A 20,948-nucleotide genomic window follows, 5' to 3' on the forward strand; every position below is an offset into this window, starting at 1 on the left:
ATGGTTCTTTCTGGGTTCACTGTCCAGACTGTGGCTCTTTCTGGGTTCTCTGTCCTGAGTGTGGCTTTTCTCAGTTCTCTAACCTGAGTGTGGCTTTTTCTGGGTTCTCTGTCCTGAGTGTGGCTTTTCTGGGTTCTCTGTCCGGAGTGTGGCTTTTCAGGGTCTCTGTCCGGACTGTGGCTCTTTCTGGGTTCTCTGTCCGGACTGTGGCTCTTTCTGGGTTCTCTGCCCTGGGTGTGGCTTTTCGGGGTTCTCTGTCCGGACTGTGGCTTTTCAGGGTACTCTGTCCGGACTGTGGCTTTTCAGGGTACTCTGTCCGGACTGTGGCTCTTTCTGGGTTCTCTGTCCGGACTGTGGCTCTTTCTTGGTTCTCTGCCCTGGTTGTGGCTTTTCTGGGTTCTCTGTCCTGAGTGTGGCTCTTTGTAGCTTCTCTGTCTCTGAGTGTGGCTCCTAGAAAACGATCTGCCCATGTGGATGTCTCTTTCTGGGTTCTCTGTCTCTGAGTATGGCTCCTAGAGAACTACCTATCAACGTGGATGTCTCTTTCTGGGTTCTCTGTCCTGGGTGTGGCTCGTTAGAGGGTTTTCTTCCCATCTTGATGGCTGTTAGTGGATTTGATGTCTCTTTAGTGTGGCTCATGGCGGCTTGTCTTTCTCTTTAATGTGACTACTTCGAGGATTCTGTATCCATGGTGCCACGTGCAGGATTCCTTGTCCCTGGGTGTGGCTTCTTTGTGGAATTTCTGCCCGGGTGCCTGGATCTTAGTGGGTTCTTGGGTCATATGTGTGGTACTTAGTAGTGTCGCTGTCCCTAAATGTGGCTTTTAGTAGATTCTCTGTCCCTGGGTCTGGCTTTTTAGTGGAACTACTGTCTGTGTGTCTGTCTTGGTAGCTGCGACGCCCCGCTGTGTGCCTCTAGGTGGGGACGAGGGCACGAGGACGTTCACTAGCGTGGAGGGGGATGTCTTAGGTGTGTCACGGTTACTAGACGGGAGGTGGGGGTCTGAAGAGAGCCTTCGTGCCACTGTGCCCCTGAAGACTTTGTGCCCCCTCCTGCGTTGCCCTTTCATGACCTCCCAGGTGGCCCAACCTACCCACCACCTGCCCTCTACCTAGGGGAGGGATTCGACAGTGCACCTCCCAGCACCCTCCGGGTCACGATAATCCTCGGATCTCTGCTGCCGTCTCCCCGGTGCTTCGGAGCTCTTGTTTCCACGGGAGTATCACAGGCCTCGGAAAATGTTCCTGCAATTAAATATGCAGAGAAAAAAAAAACGAGGCCAGCGCTCCACTCGCAGGAAGGAATATGCAAAGAGGCAGCAGCTGTTTGTCACCATAGAAACCGCCCCCAGCCCCCATCCTGCGCCCCCATGCTTAAAATTCCAGTATGGCCTGCCGCCATGCACCGGTACTCCACGGAGCTCAAGGGAGGGCGCACGCCAGTGCTGGTGTCTGTACCTTTGTGTGTGCGTATGCAGTCTCTGTGTGTAAACGTGTGTGTTTATGTTAGTGTGACCGTGTGTGTGTGTTAGTGTGACGGTTCTCCGGGTGTCTGTCTATGTCTGATCGGTGCATGAGTGGTTGATCTGTCGGCGGGAGGAGGGGGATGGGGGCGTGCGGGAAGTCATGTGCGTCTCTATGTAGATATTTGTGTCGTGTGTGTGTGATGGATCTGTGTGTTATTTCTCTGCTAACCCGCTGTATTTGTATGGACGTGTCTGTGTGTTTGAGGGCTTCTGAATGTGTGAACGTGTCTGGGCCTGTGTGTTCCACCTGTGTTTGATATGTGCGTGTGGATCTCTGCGTGTTAAACGAATCTGTACGTTTCTGTGAGAGATCAGTGTGTGAGTGTGCGTGAGGGCATCTATGCGTGTGTGTTCAGGTGTGTGGGAGATGGGCATTTGCGTGTCTATAAATCTGCTTGAGTGATAAATTATCGATGTGAGAGGTAGTGTGTCTTGAGATATGGCATTTGTTTGTGGGTCTTTAGTTTGTGTTGGTGTGTGTTTATGCTTGTACGTCGTGTGCCCGTATGTCTCTACACGTGTGCTAGTGCCCACCCTCTTCTGCAGTGGGCATAGCAAGTCACTGTTTCCAGGCGGCGCTTGTCTTTGGTTGGAGAGGAAAAGAGCCTGTCGTGGTTTGCTGCCTCACCCCTAGAAACGGATTGGTAGCTTGAGGCGCCCACTGTCTGCCAAGGCCTCACCTCTTAGAGGGGAGAAGGATGCGTCTCCTCGTAGCTCCCGCCTTTGCAAGACCCCTGCTCTCGTCTTCGCGACTTGGTGCCCACGATGAGGCCTATGACGCAGGCACTATACTGCAATGATAGACCGCAGTGCTTAATTTGAACAGATGATTTCCGGTGCTCAGCACCAGCACTTAATTGTCCACACCGGTGCTTGTGACAGCCTGCCACAAGGTGGTGCTGTCTGAATCATCTAGAAATGACCACAAGAAAAGTTAATTATTTGTTCAATATACATTGACAGTCATTATTGCCTGCTGCCCAAGCCATTCTTATAGCTTTGGGGGCTTGAAATAGTCCGAACTGTCACACTTGTTGGTGTGTGATGGTTAGTAGTTCTGTTGTTACTATCATTGGCAGCACTGGCACTGGCAATGTGTGGTGCAAGCTGCAGCAGCCTCCTGACGAGAGCCCGGGCACATATTCTTTTACAAATTAAGCACCCCCTAGATATAATCGGGCAGAGGCCTCAGGCGACCAGCAGCCCATTTCTTTGATACCCTTTTGGACCGAGCTGGCCCTCAGGGTTATTGTGACTATAATGTATAGTAGAGGCCGGGTGGCATCAGCATCAACACCTACCCCGGGGACCACATGAATCGTATTCAACCCAAAAACGTACCCAATTTGAGCTCTTCCTTTCAATTTTCACACCCGTTAAGTTGTGGACCCCCGGCCGCCTCAAAAACCTACAGACAGCTCAAAGAGTCATTTAGGAAAGTATGAGTCATATTTATTTACAAAGGGTTTTGGGGTAAGTTTGGCATCCACATTCTGCCAGCTACCTTCTGACAAGATAATCTAAGCTTGACATGAAACTTGGAAATTGACAATATCAGCACACAATATCTTCATCAGAAATGTGTACAAGCAAAAAGCTCGAGCTCAGCATAGCTCTAGCCCAGAGCCTTTTTCAGGTAGTGGCCATGGGATGTAAATGCGTGACAGGATTTACTCACTGGCATCACTTGAGAAGTACTAGACTAAGGGGACACTCTTGTCACCGTGCTCCAGTGGCCATGCATTTTAGGATGGCTCCCGAGCAACCGTCAGTCGATGCCCCAGCCCGACCCATTCCCCTTTTTGCCGCCTGGGCTGTCCTAGTTGGAGAGACAGAGATCATAAGCAAACCCTCCCTGTCATGAGTCCCCAAAAACTGCCAAACCCTTCAGTGGTCCATGCTAAGAGCAAAATTGTCAAACTATGAGATGTGAAGTTCTCCACAAATACTTAAAATAAACAGGAGCAATGCTAACCCGACCTCCTCCTACCACCATAAAAGCAAATAAAAAAAAATAAGCTGAACACTTTTAAGCACAGAGTTAACAAACACCTTGCTATCAGCTCAAAGGCGGTATTTAAAAGGATAGGACGGGTGGGGAGGGGGTGGTACAAGGCAGCCCTCAGGTCCTGGAGGCGTCCGAGGGGCAGGCAAAGTGGGTGTTTTTGGATACCGTGACTTGAGCCTCATTAATCCATATTCACTTTGAATTTTTTAAGTCGCAATTTTGTTTTCTTGTCGATTTATGACACATTGTCACAGGGGAACTGGTTCAGAGTCAGCGCTGTGATGGGCCATGGGTAGCTGTCGAAAACGTATGCAGAAATGCCAGCAAGTTTTTTGATCAGTGGTTCTTCCTTTTGATCAAGTCCTTTGTAGAATTTCTCATTGCCGAGATGTTTATCCAACATCTCAACGCCTACATCTCCGTGGAGGTCTGCTGTTCCTGTGAAGCAGGGACACCTGCTGCTATCCGAAGGGCCTAATTATGTAGTTTTTGCAGAAATGTCCTATGCTTCTTCTGGCAACCGCTCTAGACCCGTGAAATCTGAAGGCCCCCAAGACTTTATGGCCCTCCGGATGCTCATAGGAACCACCTCTGATGCAGCCTTGGTGACCCATCGCCGGGTCCCCATGCTCAAAGTGAAATGCGGCAGGAAAAAATCCCACTCAGTGCAAGAGCAGGACGAACCGGAAGCATTGGACCAGTCACACCCTGAGTTGTAGATGCAGATGTAATGGGCACCAGCTGCCTGCCCAGCCTGATCACCCCGCCCTATTGTTTTTTGGATTCGTGAAGAACAGCGCTTCCATCAACTCACCAGCACAACCTCTCCCCATTTCCCGGCTGCCTGTTGCCTGCAAGTGAAAACCCACCCCCCGGGCCCACAAATCATAGCATAACCTCTAGTTTAACGCGTGACCTCTGAACCTGTGTCCTACCCATACCATCACGTAGTCAAGGTGCCACCTGCTCCTTAATCATATGGTGCTTTTAACATGTGCAAGCGTGAAGTTCATAACATGCCTTTACATGAAGATCTGCTATTGCAAGAAAGGGACTACTCCCAATGGCGGCCTAGAATGGAAAAGTGTAGGTCTATTGTGTGCCCTTGTGAGTAGTGTTTCAGTGCTGAGTGTGAAAACCAGCACAAAGGGCACATTGACCCAACACAAAACAGCGAAGGTCATCCCAATTCTCCTGGTCCTCCACCTCTTAGACCCATTGACCACCTTGTGCCTGCCTCACCCCGCCTTTGGAGAAACGGAAGAGGACTCTGGCACTGATTGGCCCGAGCTGGTGATTTTGAACTTGGCACAACCGTACATTCCTTCTTGCTTCTTTCCAGTGTCCTCCAGGGTGGATAACAGCTGCCCTCTAGAGCCAGTCCCTTGTACTGGATTTACACTCCGTGGACTGTGCGGGGAAGGCACCTGACCAGGATGCCACACGCCCTTGATTTTATAGTTATGCATAGCACTCCTTCACCAGCCTGAGACAAGCAAAAGGATTTTATGTTCTTTATCCTCCGGTCCTTGGTTGTGTCCTATTGACCAAGACTCTTGTCATCTCCTCAGCACTGCTTTAACCATCTTCCACCTAACTGCAAATAAATACAATCTCATAAACCAACCTCTCAAATCTAGAACATTAAAGGGGTTCATGACAAAGTGTATTGAATTATGTGTTAAGATATGTTTACCATCTTGCATCATTTACAAGATATTCACGGAGACCGTGTTTTTACATACAGGCATCTATCCATTCAACAGCTGTATGCTTTGAATGGTGCCTCCCCCTGTGTACAATTTGCTGTTGTACTGTGGGTATCTGTGACGTTTGTGGGAGGTACCAGTCTCCATGTTCCGCAGGAAGTTGTCGGCCATCTTAGAAAGATCTTTACTTTTAACTTTGTGCACATCAACTTCTACTACTCCCAGGAGGTAAGTTGTATTCCATCCTCTTAGCATGTAGCAGGTGATTTGTAGGAGCACGGGTCGAATGCTGGTTTGGTTTTTGCTCTGGGAAGGCCTTTGTTTGTCCTCTGAGGTTCGATCTCGAAATGCTCCCCATTCTAACATTGTGATTTTCCTCCTCACGCTAACATGTACCTTCATTTAGGTTGTTCTCAGTTGCTTATGAATTATGATAAATATATGATTTACATAATAAATTAGCTTTTGGGGAATTGAGTATTGGCTTGCTTCAGAAAACGTTAAAAATGCCTAACACTTTTTCAAAACCATAATGAAGTTCCACACCATCTGCACAGTTTCTTTCGGAATCTGGGGGCTCGTTTGTTGAGATCGCTGTCTATGACTTTTTATGCCAGTAACATTAATCAAGGCATGTAACATAGATTTTGTATTTTGAATTTTCGCTAGCACATTCTTCCCCGGAACATTATCAGCCATTTTGCCCTGATTCCAATTTTTTTTTCATACTGGCTTGACGCTAAAGTGCCACTGGATCTAGGGGTGCTGGGTGTGCTCAGGGGTGCAACTCAGCCCCTGGCAGCCCATGAGGTACTTGGGGGCCCACAACCAGGGGAGCTGTATTTAGCCGGAAAAAAAATGAATATCTGTAAGATATAGGAAACTGAGGTGACCATCATCCGATTCTGCAGCAGGCCCTGTCATTTTGCGTTGCGCCCCTGGATGTGCTGTATTCTCAAAAAAAACAGTGGTCTATCGGAATAATAAACGTATACTTGATGCAAAAATAAGCATAATTGCGTGGTGAGACTGTTTGGAGGATGTAGACAGAGAAAGCAACACAAAGCATTCCAACATTGGTTGTGGCAAAAGGAATAGTAAACTGTATTTAACAATATTAATAAGTAAGATGCATAGTGTCCCACGTGAAAATGGAACCAAACAAAACAAGGTGAGCAAACGATGCAATTATACATACAATACAGAAGAAGGCAAAATACAGGCTCCCAAATTTTGACGAACGTCCAACAGCAATAATCCTATATCCGTTACATTCGAAAACTTTTAACAATCAAAGAGGTCGGATAAATTCAAAAGAATGTCGAAGATGTTTGGACCCCCTTTGTGATACAGGCTCTCATCAGGACCAATTGATATGGGGGACACTACTGGGTAGGAAATATATTGGGTGACTATTCAGTTGCAGGAATTGCGCAACTGCCGACTATGATGGAGTTTGAGGATTCATACCGTATTGGTAATAGTTTACTATTCCTTTTGGCACTGCTTGTGTTGGACTACTTTGTGTTGCTTTCTCTGTCTACATCCGCCAAACAATCCCACCGTTCGATTGTGCTTATTTTTGCATAAAGTATACTTTTATTATTCCAATAGGACCACTGTTTTTTGATAATAATTTATTGCCCTGGTTCTTATTGAATAGTGTTGCCTTTGTGTTTTGCTATAGTAACTGGATGTGCTGTGGCACCCCCATAAAATGTGAAAGATTTTAGATGGTGAATGAACAATAAAAGGGTTTTTCAGATGTGTTTCTTCCCGCACCATGATTCTTAAGACTACAGTCCATTATCTTTAGATATCCTCTGTGACCGATATCCTTTCACTTGCCGATCACTGCAAATAGGACTTTATAGAACTCAATATTGTGTGGAATTCATATGTGCACACAGTGACATCCAAATCATGTAACTATAGTCATTGGAATGCTTAAAAGCATCTTAGAATTATATACAAATTTGCTTACATTATTTATTTGTTTACACAAATTCAATATTGGTTCAATATTCCTTTTTAGATGAGCATCACTACCCATTGAATTGCCATTTTCACTTCTGATTTAATGCCATTGAAATGTCTACTTCGAAGGTTTTTATGGATTTTATCACATTTCCTTTCATTCTGGATGTGGGCTGGAACGGTCTGAAAGGGTACAACAAAGGATCCAGAACAAACACGACAAGTGATACAGGAACCTTCATTTAGCAAATTTTCCATGAAACAGCAGGGCGTCGGGCTTGCTTTCGTTGTCCAATGAAAAAGAAATCCAAATTAAAATCTATGGGGACGGGTTCAATACTTTATGTTAAAAAAGTAGTGTCTTAAAATGCCGTAAAGCGCAAGATTTAAAAACAACAAATAGTGAAAAGTGTAAAATTGGGCCACGTTGGCCTACGACTTTCATTTCTTTAATGATCCGAAGGGTTCCTACTCATGGCCAGTGTGGTTACTGATTCTGTGCTCAAGCATGCTAGTCTGTTTTTTTGGCACAGTCTGTAATTAACACTTTTTTCTCTCTTTTTTTTCTTCTTCTGCAGAAAATAGGTTTTTTATTACTTTCTACGGAGGATTGTACATACTCGACGTTCAAAAGGAAGACGCCTTGTCTACGTATCGGTGTATCACCAAGCACAAGTACAGTGGGGAGACCCGACAGAGTAACGGGGCCCGGCTCTCCGTGTCAGGTAAGAGGACCTGGTAGAGAGCAGCCTTCCTATAACAATGCAGTAGCTTTATCACTATAATCCGATTTTCCTTGGTTAATGGGGGGCATTTGCCCTTTTGGCCCACTATGATGAGATATTTTAGGGTAATGCTGCCATTTGGGCTCACTGCAGTGGAGTATTCTGTGGCAATACTGTATCCTGATCACAGTATAGTCAATGCTTTATTTGTAAAATAGTGAGTGACTGTACCCCACGTTTTGTTCCAACCAAATGGCAAGAGCTATTGAGTGTCAGAGTGCTAAATATCAATGCAGTATGGTCTGAATTCCACATCAAGCCTTTTTAATCCACTACCAGACTGTGGGGGTCCCCAACATTGAATGCTGGTGAGCCCCAGCTGCAACCACTGGCTCAAATTAAGCACTGACTATATAGTGCGGCATCATTACAAAACTCTGGTGCATGAGGAACACTATTGTATCCGGTGGTAATGCTGTTGATTTGTCACACAGTGTTCCTGTGTTTCTACTTTAATCACTTGTATTTGGCACACTGTGTTGCAGCATCTCCATGGTAACGCTATTGGCTTTGCATCTAATTTGTTATCATCTGATAAGGCGCACGTGTACCTTCTGTTTCACCACAGTAGTCTGCTCCTACCAACGACCTGGAAAGTTCCAGATCAAGCGGTTTTGTTTGGCGCTGTCGCACAGCTGCTTTTTCCGCCAGCTCGCAAAGCTGGGTGTAGATAAAGTCCTAGAATCTAATTTGCACATAGGACTTGGAACATGGAGTCCTCTGTATTTAAGGAGAGTCCCCTGCTCCGTGCCAGGCTAGTAAGTGGTGTTTTTTTTAGTTTGAATGGTATGCATAGAGCTGAAATCCAAAATGGCTGCATCGTTGAGTGTTGCCCATCACTCCAGGGTGCGTTTTCCCGATTTCAGAGTCGGTGGGATTGAGCAAATGTAATGACCCTGGATGTCATGGGATGGTCATCAGTGAGATGAAAACCTCTCAACATTAGTGTTTGCAGAAGCATGTGTTCTTGCTGGTCTAAGGCTACAAGAAAGAATATGTGGGTAATTATATTTTTTCCATCCAGCGTGTCTGCTTTTTGGTGTGAGGACTTTGGAGTCTAGTCTTGCTGTAACCTGATGCTAGTGAATATGGAAGGAACACACCGATGACCTCAAACACAACCCCTTTCTCCCCAATACCTTCCAAACTATTCCAAAGGACATCGTCCAAATCAACATAAGGGAGAGAGAAGCAGAGATTCATTCAGCTTCCAGTATTAATGAGCTAATAATCATAGGGTAATGAATCACTAGTGGGGAAAAACCAGTCTCACATGTGTTGGAACGGAGACCCTCAACCACACTAACACAGTGCGCAGTATATGTTTTCTCCGCTTGTGTGGTCAGGTGGATAGTGTCATCATCGGGTCGTAATCACTTGAGTGTTTGGTTCTCCAAGTGATTTACCAACCTCCACCAGGAGGGATACTGTCTGTGTGGTTCGCAGTCGTGAGTAGTGATTAAGAATATCTCCTATCCTGTATAAAGAAACTTTATTAGGTCAGGACAGGGACATGATTAAAAGAAAAAGCGATGCTTAAGTGGATTGGTAATTGGTCCACTACACCTAGTCAGAGGTCGACCTGTTTCGGCCTTAAAATTGCTCTTACGAGTCAGGTGGCCTTCTTCAGGACGGTAGAGTGTACGGTGGTCTTCACATTTTGGAACACCTTTATTGCAGAGGGGGTGAGCACATTCACTTACCCTTCTCCGTAAGTGAGCACAATGGCTCGCGGTTTATTTTGTCATAGGTGCAGTCTTCACTCATGGCTTGATGAGAAAAAAAGACTAAAATTCATAATGGGGTACATAACTTGGTGATTTGTACAGTGTATTATACAGTGTTAAAGATTCTTCCAAAAAGATCCCAGGTGGTGGCACCCAATTGCATACTCTGAGTATTTACAGGTGTGTTACAAATTATTAAAAATAGGGAGGGTAGCGGGCTGAGGCATGAGCAGATAGGTGAGGGGATATTATTTACATGTGTGTGCACCTCATCGCGGACGTTAAATCTCTGTTCTGGCTGTGAAAGAAGATTCCTACTACATTAATTGTTCCAAAGGACAGCCTAAGACTCAGTTTTGTTGTTTGGTTAGAGATATCAAATCTCAGCCCGCATTTATTACATAAACTTAATTGCATAACACTATATAGCACTGTTATTTACAAGGGTGTAATAGAATTATTTTCCCGCATACATAATCTGCTACACATCTAGGGCCTCATGTAGGTAGCCAAATACCGGTCGGTAACGGCCGATTTTCGGTAATTATACCGTTACCGACCGGTATTTTGGCTATTGGTATGTAGGGGGTCAATTTCTTGATTCGGAATTTACCGAGTCGGTAAAACTACCGAATCGGTAAAATTACCGAATCGGTAACGTTACCGATGTGGTAATTTTACCGATTCGGTAATTTTACCGAATCGGTAAATTCCGAATCAAGAAATGATATGTAGGGGGAGTGTGTGTGTGTGTGTTTACGAGTCGGTATTTACCACCAACTTATAGTTGGTGGTAAATAATTAATGTATGTGTATGGGCATTTAGAAGCGCGTAGCAGTGTGCAATGTGGCATACATACATGCCCTTAGGGCATGTATGTGTGCCACATGTGCACACATGGCCGAATCAGGGGTGCAACAGGGTGTCAATGTGACACCCTGCCACCCTTGCATGTGTTCCCCCCATTACCGAATCGGTATTTACCGATTCGGTAATGAGGCATACCTTCCCATCAATGGGAAGGTATGCCTCATTACCGAATCGGTAAATACCGATTCGGTAATTACCGACTTGTAACGAATCGGTAAAAAATACCGACTCATTACCTACATACGAGTTACCACTTCTAAAATACCGATTCGGTATCGTTCGGTATTTTAGAAGTGGTAACTGGTATGCTACCTACATGAGGCCCCTAGTCACTTACGAATTCAAATTTTTCGGTGCATCAAAAACATTTTGTGAACTCATGTTTTTACCTTCTATCTGGTCACCTAGCACCTCTGACCTTATTCCCTTCCAGGGGCTCAACTCCAGAGGAGAAAAAAGGCAATAGCTCTTATACAACTCCTTGCTGTCTTTACCTGTGCGGGAGGCCGGTGGTCCGCCAGGGTGGGGGCTGGTTTTGGGCCCGGTTTTGGGCCCCTGGGGGGCCGTTTTTGTTACAGGGCCGTTTTTGCAGCATGGCTGCAATATCGTCCCCTGTAACAAAATCGGCTGAAACCGGCCCTGGCAAATAGCTCGGCTGCACCCCCAACCCCCCTGGGGGCCGGCCGATCAGTTTGCCAGGGCTGGACTGGGAACCAAAACCTGCCCTGGCAGAGGTTTGCTCACCCCAGAGTAACACTAACTGGGGTACCCCCAACTTTCACTGGAGAACTAGTCTGGGCAGCTGGCTCATGTCTTAGTCTCTCGGCACAGACCGCAAACTCCAACCACCCCAAAGGGCCCTATCCCTTAGCGCGAATGCACCTCCATGGAAAGGTGGGCTGGGGCTGTGAAAGTGACCAACCCGGCCCCCGCAAAGATGCAGATTCTTTAACAATTGCTTCAAGCACCCCCTTTGAGGTCCACAAGACACTGGTGTTCTCGATGCCTTAATCCCTAAGGGTTGCCATGTGGACCTGAAGTGCCCCTGCCGACCATGAATTTTACCCACCAGTGGCCAGCATGGTTCTTCTACCTTCTGCCCCCCCCCCCAAGGATGCAACAAATATTTACAAGCAAATGAAAATAAATGATTTGCAAAGAGGTTGTTACCCCCCACAGATAGGTAAACCCTGTCTGGGAGAAACAACTTTACTCCTCTGATGCAACCATGGGAGATGCATTGTTACCTAGGTGACTTCAGAAGCCTCAAGACTTTTCTGTACAGATGCTTCTCAGGTCTGTTGAGAGCCTGAACAGATAGCCCTCCATGCCATGCCCATCTTGGCACTCTGTGACCAGGCAATCATTTATGCTGGAAAACGCTTAGTCAACCATAACACTTCAGCAAACAGCAAATCAGATGTGTCCCTGCACCCATGTTTCACTAGATTATTGCCCCCCCCAATAAAACATCACCAAAACTGGGGATGGAAGCCCCCTTGGTACCTTTTTTTCCACCACAACCCTTAAGTTTTTGACCTGCAAAACGTCTTGGCTATACCACTGCATATTGAAACCCGCCTTCCTGGCACGCTCAGTGTAGTTACCAGATCAGTGCACCTCACGAGCCCTCCATATGTAAGAGTGGCCAAACATCTTATGAGTAGACAGGGCACCTGATGTATAAGCAAGAAAGTGTGAGAGAGATAAACAGTTAAATCATGTCAATGCAAACCTACCGCTTGTGACACCCAGATCTCCACCTCACAATAGTTTGGGATGACCAGATACTGCAATTGTTTGCACTATCTGGTCACCGAAATCTAAACCAGCAGACGTGGCTGCCCCAGTGTGAAATGAGGGGGAGCCAAAATCCACTGGGTCGATCCCATCCGCCATGAAAACCATCTGCAACACTTTCATAAACTTAAATCTGGACAGCGGCGTTCCATCAGCATGGAGGAACAATGCCTTCACCTCTCCCTGTGGCCGGACTGCTATATACTTCTCAAGTACCTGGGCTGGGCAGCAGCGGGAAACAGGAGCCCTGTTGAGGATGCTTTGCTCACACTGGTACCCACTAGTCCATCTTTGAGAAGAGCGAGGTAACTGTCAATGACTCACCTGGTCGGCTCACCCCTCTATACAGCTGCACCCATGGATGTCCCTCTTGGATCTTACCACCAGCTTTCCTCCTTTGAAAGGCCTGTAGAAAGCCAAACAGAGAACCACAATGAAAAGTAGGGCTACAAACTCTGACCCACATACCCCTGGGAGCCAAGACACCTGAATGTCCAGCAGGACTACGTGAGTTGGTTGCATCGAATCTTGTCTAACTCCAAGCCTTTGCCAACTCCTCAATGCACTCTTCTTGTGAAATATCTGGCCAAGTGCCTGCGTCCCCTCACTTTGGCAAAGAAGGACAATACCACCAGGTGCCACCTCACATAAACCGCAGATTGGCTCCCATCTCAGTAGAAAGAGGAATGCCACCCAGGATACATCAGAGTAAAGATTCCCCTCGCCCCTAGACACATAAAAAAACAGATAACACTGATATGTCTCCCATAGGCTCTTTTGTAATTGGGCAATATGTTGGCTGTCCCTAGGTCTGATAGGGCAGGGCACCGAGGTTCCATGAATGGTCTGTGAATGGTGTTAGTAGTTCTGAAGCCACCGGATGGAAGTGCCTGAGTTACTGCAGTTTGAATTAAGATAGAGTCGGCAGCATTATTCAACACTCCTCTACATGCTTAGACTTAAATGTGATGGTATTCTTTAAGCAATGAGAATGATTTTTTTTTTTTTTAGAAACCCAAGCACCATTTTGCAACTAGCTCACTGTTGGTTTATGTACTCAATTACTGCCAGGTTGTCTGACCAGAATATCACTGATTGGTCACAAAACTGTCAAGGCAGCCAAGATGGGAAACGGCTCTAAAAAAAAAGGGTACATTCTTCACCAAGCCAGACTCAAACCAATCTGCGCACACACCGCTCTTGGTCAAGAAACACAGCAAAATCTACACTCCGGCCGCATCAGTAAGCAAGCCCATATCCTGCCTACATCTCAGGGGAGCTGGTCACACCACTGACCCACTGAACTGCTGCAAAAAAAATGTCCCAGATTCACAGATTCTGCTTTACTTTGCCAGATAGCCTAGTTTGGTGATGCTTTTAATTAAGGTGAGAAATTTGCCTGTGCAAGGGACCTTGAAAATGTACTCCCCATGTGATGGATGCAGATTGCAATTAAGTCCGTCACATGGGCCTGAAGTTGATGAGATGTTACCTTCCTACCTGCCAAATAGGCCCTTGTCGATTCTTTGAAAACCATTACCTTCTTTTGAGGAAACATGCACAAACCTGCCAACGAATCCAACTCGACACCCAAAAATGATTTGGGTCAGCATGTATTTCCTTGTACCAAAGGATCCCCAAACGGTCCAAGCAGCTTCACAAACTTATCTAAGGCTTCCCAGCAATGTGAGAGTACTGGGGGTCCAAAGAATAAGAAGTCATCCAAATAGTGCAACACCAAGGGTGAGGCCAACACCTTCTTAAATACCCTTTCCAGGACTGAGCTGATCTTCTCAAAGCATGTACATGATACTGAACAACCATTAGGAATGCACTTGCCGAAGTAGTAGGACCCCTTAACCTGGAAGCCGAACAGGTGGCAGTAGCCCCGGGTGGACTGGCAACAACCTGAAAGTTTACTCCGTATCGGCTTTGGCCAACAATGTCTCTGGGCCCAAATCCTCCATGGTAGAGATAGGCTGGTCAAGGGAAGTGTATTTTACTGATCATAAGGCATGATCAATTGCATCTGTATCTCAATCCCCCCTGGGGCAGATAGCTTATGAATGAGTTCAAACTCTCCTGGCTCCTTTTTGGGTACTACCCCCAGCGCAGGACAGACGGCCTTGTCCAGTGCCACCATGCTGATTGGGCCTGCTTTCTGGCACAACCTCCTCTCTTTCTTCATGTGTAGCCTAGCTTCAACTATTTTTAGTTTCAGGGACCGCTGGTTCCTGTAAAATGAGACCGCAACTGTGTCCTGTCTGGGATACTAAAACAATATCTAAAACCACCATAAAGTACTTGATTTGCCTGAGTATTGCCATAGCTGTTCAGCGAAGTGGTCAAAGCCTGTAAATTAACTAGGGAATTAGCTTTCTTAAAGGGAGAATGTGCTTTGGTGTTTCTGTTGACCTTACCTCTTCCTTTCTTGTAACATTTGAAAACAGGTTGATAGAGAATACCACAAAAGGAGAGATTGTGTTTGTACTTGAAGGTACCTGGAGGCCTGCTACATATATTATTTATATATATGCCCAACATGCACCTCCGTTCCATCACCTCCCTGTGTTGGGCAAAAGGTTGGTGAAAGGGGGCCCTCTGGCTACCTAAGCGTCATATGATGCAACCATGCATTCACATCAGTTTGGTCCCTAAGAGATCCCTGGCATTGGGCCTTTTTTCTCTACGCGGAGGCACCCAAATTCGTCATGCACGCACACAGTCTTGTTTTGGTAACAGGACAGCTGCCGTCCCAACTCGGAGAATTTGTCAACACAGCATGGAATATCCTGAACCCTTTGACCCAGTTTGCTAGACTTTCATCAAATCTTTGCTGGTGTGAACAATCCCTAGATTGCATGCTCTGCTTGCAAATCTTGGCCTCGTCCCTTGGTGGCGCTTACAATATTGAATAAAACATTTCCACAGTGGTGTCCTTCAAAAGCTTTCATCACAGCTGACACATGCAGACCTAACTGATCCCACTCAGGCTGCACTGACCCGCGCCCCACACTAGGCAAGGGTAATAGAGCACCAGGCGGACCAGGCCCCCGTGGCCATGGTTTTCTGAACTGGTGCTGGCCTCCCACAACGCCTATAAGATGGTTATTGGCCCACCAGTGGCTGGGAGGACTGCAATGCCAGTGCCCCATCCTTGGTGTGGCCCTCGTCAGAGATGGAACTTTAACTGAGATCCCCTGGCCCCATGTTCAGCGCTCCTAAACAGCGTCACCGGCCCACTTGCTGTGCTAAACTCTGCTCTTCTGACAGTCGGCAGCCGCGCTGGGCTGTGGACAATTGCACCAGCTTTAGACAGCTATGGTAAGACACTTGCTACACTGGCCACCAGGTGGGGCTGCCGGCTTGTTGAGGGCGCCAGTTGCAGCTCCACTGTGCCGCTGGAATAGGAACAGCTCTTTTTACTGCCTTCAGTTGTTGCCACTCTGAACAATACTATTAACAACTATGGTCCGAGCCGGACTGGCCGTAGCGGGCATCGGTCATTTCCCCAGGAGGCTGGAACGGTGGGGGCTGGTTTTGCAATGGTGGGGGACGGTTTTGTGACTGGGAGCCTGTTTTGCAGTAGTACTTTAATATCGACCCTCTGTAGCAAAAGCAGCAAGCAAGCGCTTCCATCCTTCCGGGGCCAGGCAGCGTTTCCCCAGGGGCAGGTCTAAGAAAATTGCCAGGGCTGATTTGGGTTCCCAGCATGGCCCTGACTACGGTCCTCTCACAAGCTACCAGCCAGTCCTACGGGTATCATCCCCTCTAGGCTGTGTTCACCCATTCCCATTGCACCTGTGCTTACTCTCTGCTGTGACCCTCTGTAAATCCTGTAGGGCTGGACCAACCCCTTCCCTTGCTTGACTCTGCCTTTTCCTAGAATTTTGGGCAGGAGGGGGTGCCTTTTAGGGCACCCATACCTGCCAACTCAGACTATGCCACCGTGTGTCACACGATGTCTGCTCCTTTCGCACTGTCACCCAGTGAGGAGCTGAAGCAGGCAGTTAAGTGACTCCCCTACCAACATCCCCTCCTCCACCCTCCTACCCAGCAAGGATTGCAGGGTGCGAGTCAGTACTTTCAACAATAGCAGCGAGTAATAATCTTTGAAGTATTATTTAAGGCTGGGCTGTCCAACATGGTTCCAGAAGGGGTGAATCTATTTTGGATTTTGGAACTGAGATTCATGAAGATATACTTCATGTAAATTTCGGCTATGTAAATATCCTTCAAATCTTGCATAGTTTGGCCCTTCCCTATCCGCACTGAACACCACCGAAAGCACGGATCTGAGTACCTTTGGCACCAGTACCATTCTATCCAAATCAGTGTCCCCAGCAGCACCATGGCACCAGGAGGGGTTTTGATGTCAGGGTTTCTGACCTGAAGAGGCCCTCAGCCGGCAGAGGCAGTGGAACTGCGAGCCATCTCGTCACTGCCACGCGCTGTGTCCCATAGCGCCATAACCGCAGCTCGTGGGCAACGCGGCCACATGGACTCGTTTCCAAACTAGGGTCAAAGCAAAGAAAACACTTTGTCCACCGCACATAGATCAGCGTGCTTCCTGTGTGGATAACTAAGCGCTACGATATTCCACGTAGGGGTAGTAAGCACTAAACAAACCCCACAATACATCCCGATAAAAATGTCTCTCGATTCATTTTACCTACTTGGTACAGAACCTGCGTTTTAAAATTCAAATATATATATTCGTCTGATCAGCTGTTTGGATTCGGAATTGAAATATGTGTGGAGTACAACACTCCCATTAAAAAAATGTTCTCCTGAGCCTCCCATTCATGTTTGATTTTCTTCCAGTAGTTGGATTTGAACAGTTATTCCGCACTTCTTTGCGGGCAGGAGAAGCTCGTGCAGAGCAGAGCCGAGCATTGCAACAGTGATGTTGATGCGCGCGCGCTGGTTACACCCGGTGCCTTCGGATGGAAGACTTACATTATACAATATTGACCCGTTATCGAGCGCACACCGCAAACGGAATTGTCTCCTGGGCGCTCCAATAATTGGATGTTGTTACCACCAGCGGTATTCACAGAAGTAACTCGAACTGGCGGTGGTTAATCCCAGGCCCCCGGTCCACCTCAGGCGCCATTGATAAGATAGTCCGAGTGTTATCCCCGGGTCTTGACTTAAACTGTATTGATCGGCTGTCCCTATATTGCAATTACTTGTCTCTAAGATGTTCTTTTGAGTCGGGCAGCATTACTCGTGTAAGGGCTTCCCAGAGACACGCCGGTTTATTACATTCAATTTCCAATGGAAGGGATCGGGGGATTTCAGTTGTTTTGAATGTTGACATTGAATGTGTCAGTTTCTGTATTATCTCGGTTTTCAACTTCAGTGTGGAATTTTTCACCATACTGAATAGAAAGCTCTTAAGCATATCGAACATGGAGGGGGCCAGTGGGGCGGACCAAAACAGAAAGGGGGGGATACACAATTCGATTGATTAAAAAGTCTATTAAACTATCAAGATGCCATTGATGAACCTTTTCATTATCTGCAATAACGGGCGTATGTATGCTCTATGCATACTGTGTCAGATGTTTGAGCGATATAATGGACCCTCTAAATGTAAATGAAAGCCCGATCGTGACATGGTCCTGTGGGAGACTTTCCAGTCGGCCAGTACACCTTTCAACTCAAAGATGTAAAATACAGACCGAGAGACATGGCGTTGCATATAATGGGACTAGAGCAAGATTTTTTTTAATGTATATCACGTGCTGTTTATTTGATTTTTGTTAAAATGTATATCACGTGCCATTATTTGAAATAGGATTGAGATGTTGGGGTGATGAGCAACATTTGTTGGTATTTTTTTCTGTAGTGCATGCTGAATGTATAATTTTGCGGATTTTTTTAGCTGTTGAATTGAAAAGTTTCCCAAGGATGAAGGTATAAATAACCATAAGGAGGTTACAATGCAGACCTGAATTGTGCATTGATCAGTTTAAACATTTACAGAAATTAGGATAGCAATTAACGTATAAATGATTACTGTGTCAGATCCTAATTCTGCAGTTCTCCGAGTGCACATGGGACCATCTTAACTATGGAAGTCCTACATCATGAGCCCATCTCTCATGACGTAACAAACATTAGCTTTCAGACAAGATCATGCCTAAGGTTTCTCCACCCCTTCACACTCTCTGGCACCACGCCTTCCACCAGTGCCAGCCTAGAACTTGCAAAAAGTGTTGAACAGCATAAAAGCGTGCTTAGAGTGCCCAGTGCATAACTCCATGTTTCTTTCTCCTAGACCCTTCCGAGTCCAGCCCCACCATCCTGGACAGTTTCAGTTCACGGGAAGTGAAGGCGGGGCAGGAAGTAGAGCTTCCATGCATTGCTTCCGGGTACCCGAATCTTTCCAGCCGCTGGATCAAAGATGGCCGCCCCGTGCCCACCGACAGCCGCTGGACCAAGCGCAGCATGGGCCTCACTATCAGCGACCTGCGTGTGGAGGACAGCGGCACCTATATCTGCGAGGTCATCAACAACTTTGGGTCAGCAGAGGTCAGCGGCACCCTGACTGTTATAGGTAAGAGGTTGCAGCGGATAGCAGGTTGCATCTTTGAATGCAGGAGTGATGCTGACAGACTGAGCAAACTGCAAAGAACAGAGGGTCCTGCCCATAGTGAAAATTAATCAAAAAAGTGGCAAGAGAGTTATATATCAGGTTGCCTATCACCAGGCGCAAAGCATGCAACAAAAACACCCCTCTCTCATACTATCCAACCCCACAGAGAGGAATACCGACTGACTGATTACCTTCTTGGTCAGTGACAGAGATGCCCACTTGTTTATGTATTGACCAGCAAATCCGAAAAACCCTGCAATGCCTCACTTTCTGGATTGTTACAGTTAGAAGGTTATTATTGAGGGGATTAATGTAGGCCCCTGTGATAGAGGAATCTTATTCTGGGAGCTGTCTTATTGTGGGAAGGTCTAAAAGTGTTTTTGTTGTTGTTGGGTGTTAGTATTGTTGGTTTTTTTTTGTGAGGGTTGATTTCTGGAGGCTATTGTAATTTTGCGAGGGTCTTGTTTTGGGAGGTTCTTGTTGTGGGAGGTTCCTACAGCCAAGACTCTTATTTTGGAAGTTTTTGTTGTTGGTCTTATTGTAGAGGTTGTTCTTATAGGATGTTTTTATTGTGAGAGCATCTTACTGGGGGTGTTATAATGTTGCAATATTATTGTTGTGGGAGGTTCCTATTGTCAGCTTCTTTCTGCGGAAGGTCTCGTTTCGGTAGGGTCTTGTAGCAGGAGGTTATTGTTATGGGAGGTTCTTGATGTGGAAGCATCTTATTGGGGGAGTTGGTACTGTTGTATGTTCTTACTATTGTAGTTTCGAATTCTGGGATTTTCTTATTTTGGGATATTTCCCTATCAATGATCATTGTAAACGTTATCTCATCTGTACTTAAGATCCACCACCCCCAACTGCGGTCCCAAGATCATCTTCTCGCTCATGACTTTGTCTTTTTCTGTCTCTGCACCTTAGAACCCCTGCGAGTCACCCTCACACCAAAGAAGCTTAAGACGGGCATTGGCAGCACAGTCATCCTGTCATGTGCCCTGACCGGCTCGCCAGAGTACATCATCCGCTGGTATCGCAACACTGAACTGGTGGTAGCCGATGACTTCATCTCCATCCGGGGCATTGGAAATGAGACCCTGCTCATCACTTCAGCCCAGAAGAGCCACTCGGGTGCCTACCAATGCTTTGCCATCCGTAAAGCACTGACCGCCCAGGACTTCTCCATCATCGTCCTGGAGGGTGAGTGGGGCGGTCTAGAATAACAAGAGGCTAGGCACGCGGAGGGAGAAGAGAAAGGGGGGACTGATGGGATAGGGAAGGGTGAGTAAAGTCTGAAAAAGAGAACAGAGATGTGGCAAGAGATAAAAGGTTAGTAGGAGATGACCGGTTCGAGACCTAGAAAAGACATATGGACAAAGTGAAGAGGGATAGGAGGCGGGGTGGGAAAGCGAAGAGAGACCGATAAGGGAACAGGCAGGATGTTTAGTTGGAGTGGTAAGGGAGAGATGGCTACCAAGGACTCAGGTTTAACCCGGACGGAGAGGAAATAAGGAAGAGGTGAACTAAGAGTATAAAAACGTAAATGTGGACAAGTCATAGTGGGGGATAATTGAGTTTTAATCGGAACATCAAAATGTACAGATGAACCGAGAGTTTTGGCATCAGTGTGTAAGGGCTGGGCATTATATGCTAGGTATTGTGGACAGTGACGGGGGACTCAAACCCCCCATTCCTACAGGATACCAATATTGTGGAACCACCGGAGCCATCTGATAATTTTCCAACTCTTGCTGATCAAGCAATTAAATGGCATCACAAAATGTAACTCATCAGTAAAATTGGCAAACTCACTCCAACTGGCAGCCTGGATAAAGCCAGCTTTAATCATCTGGTCTTCCTGCCAATCAAAGAGAAGGGCGTCATTTTACCCTTGTTTTTGACTCTTGGTCTCTAGAATTGAATCCCAATCATAAAATGGCACCCA

General features: G+C 46.6%; 1 protein-coding gene across 4 annotated transcripts in view; it reads left to right on the plus strand.

The window, feature by feature from the left end:
- The window catches only part of DSCAML1 (DS cell adhesion molecule like 1), a 504,760-nt gene that overhangs the window by 275,637 nt on the left and 208,175 nt on the right, over positions 1-20,948 (plus strand). For all 4 annotated transcript variants that reach the window (XM_085647435.1, XM_085647434.1, XM_085647436.1 and 1 more), the window contains exons 4-6: positions 7,798-7,944; positions 18,689-18,967; positions 19,928-20,203. In XM_085647435.1, coding sequence (XP_085503561.1) covers positions 7,798-7,944; positions 18,689-18,967; positions 19,928-20,203 — 702 coding nt within the window. The remainder of the gene's footprint in view (positions 1-7,797; positions 7,945-18,688; positions 18,968-19,927; positions 20,204-20,948) is intronic.

The sequence above is a fragment of the Triturus cristatus genome, chromosome 3_2 (assembly GCF_964204655.1).
Source record: "Triturus cristatus chromosome 3_2, aTriCri1.1, whole genome shotgun sequence".
In the NCBI taxonomy this organism is placed as follows: domain Eukaryota; kingdom Metazoa; phylum Chordata; class Amphibia; order Caudata; family Salamandridae; genus Triturus; species Triturus cristatus.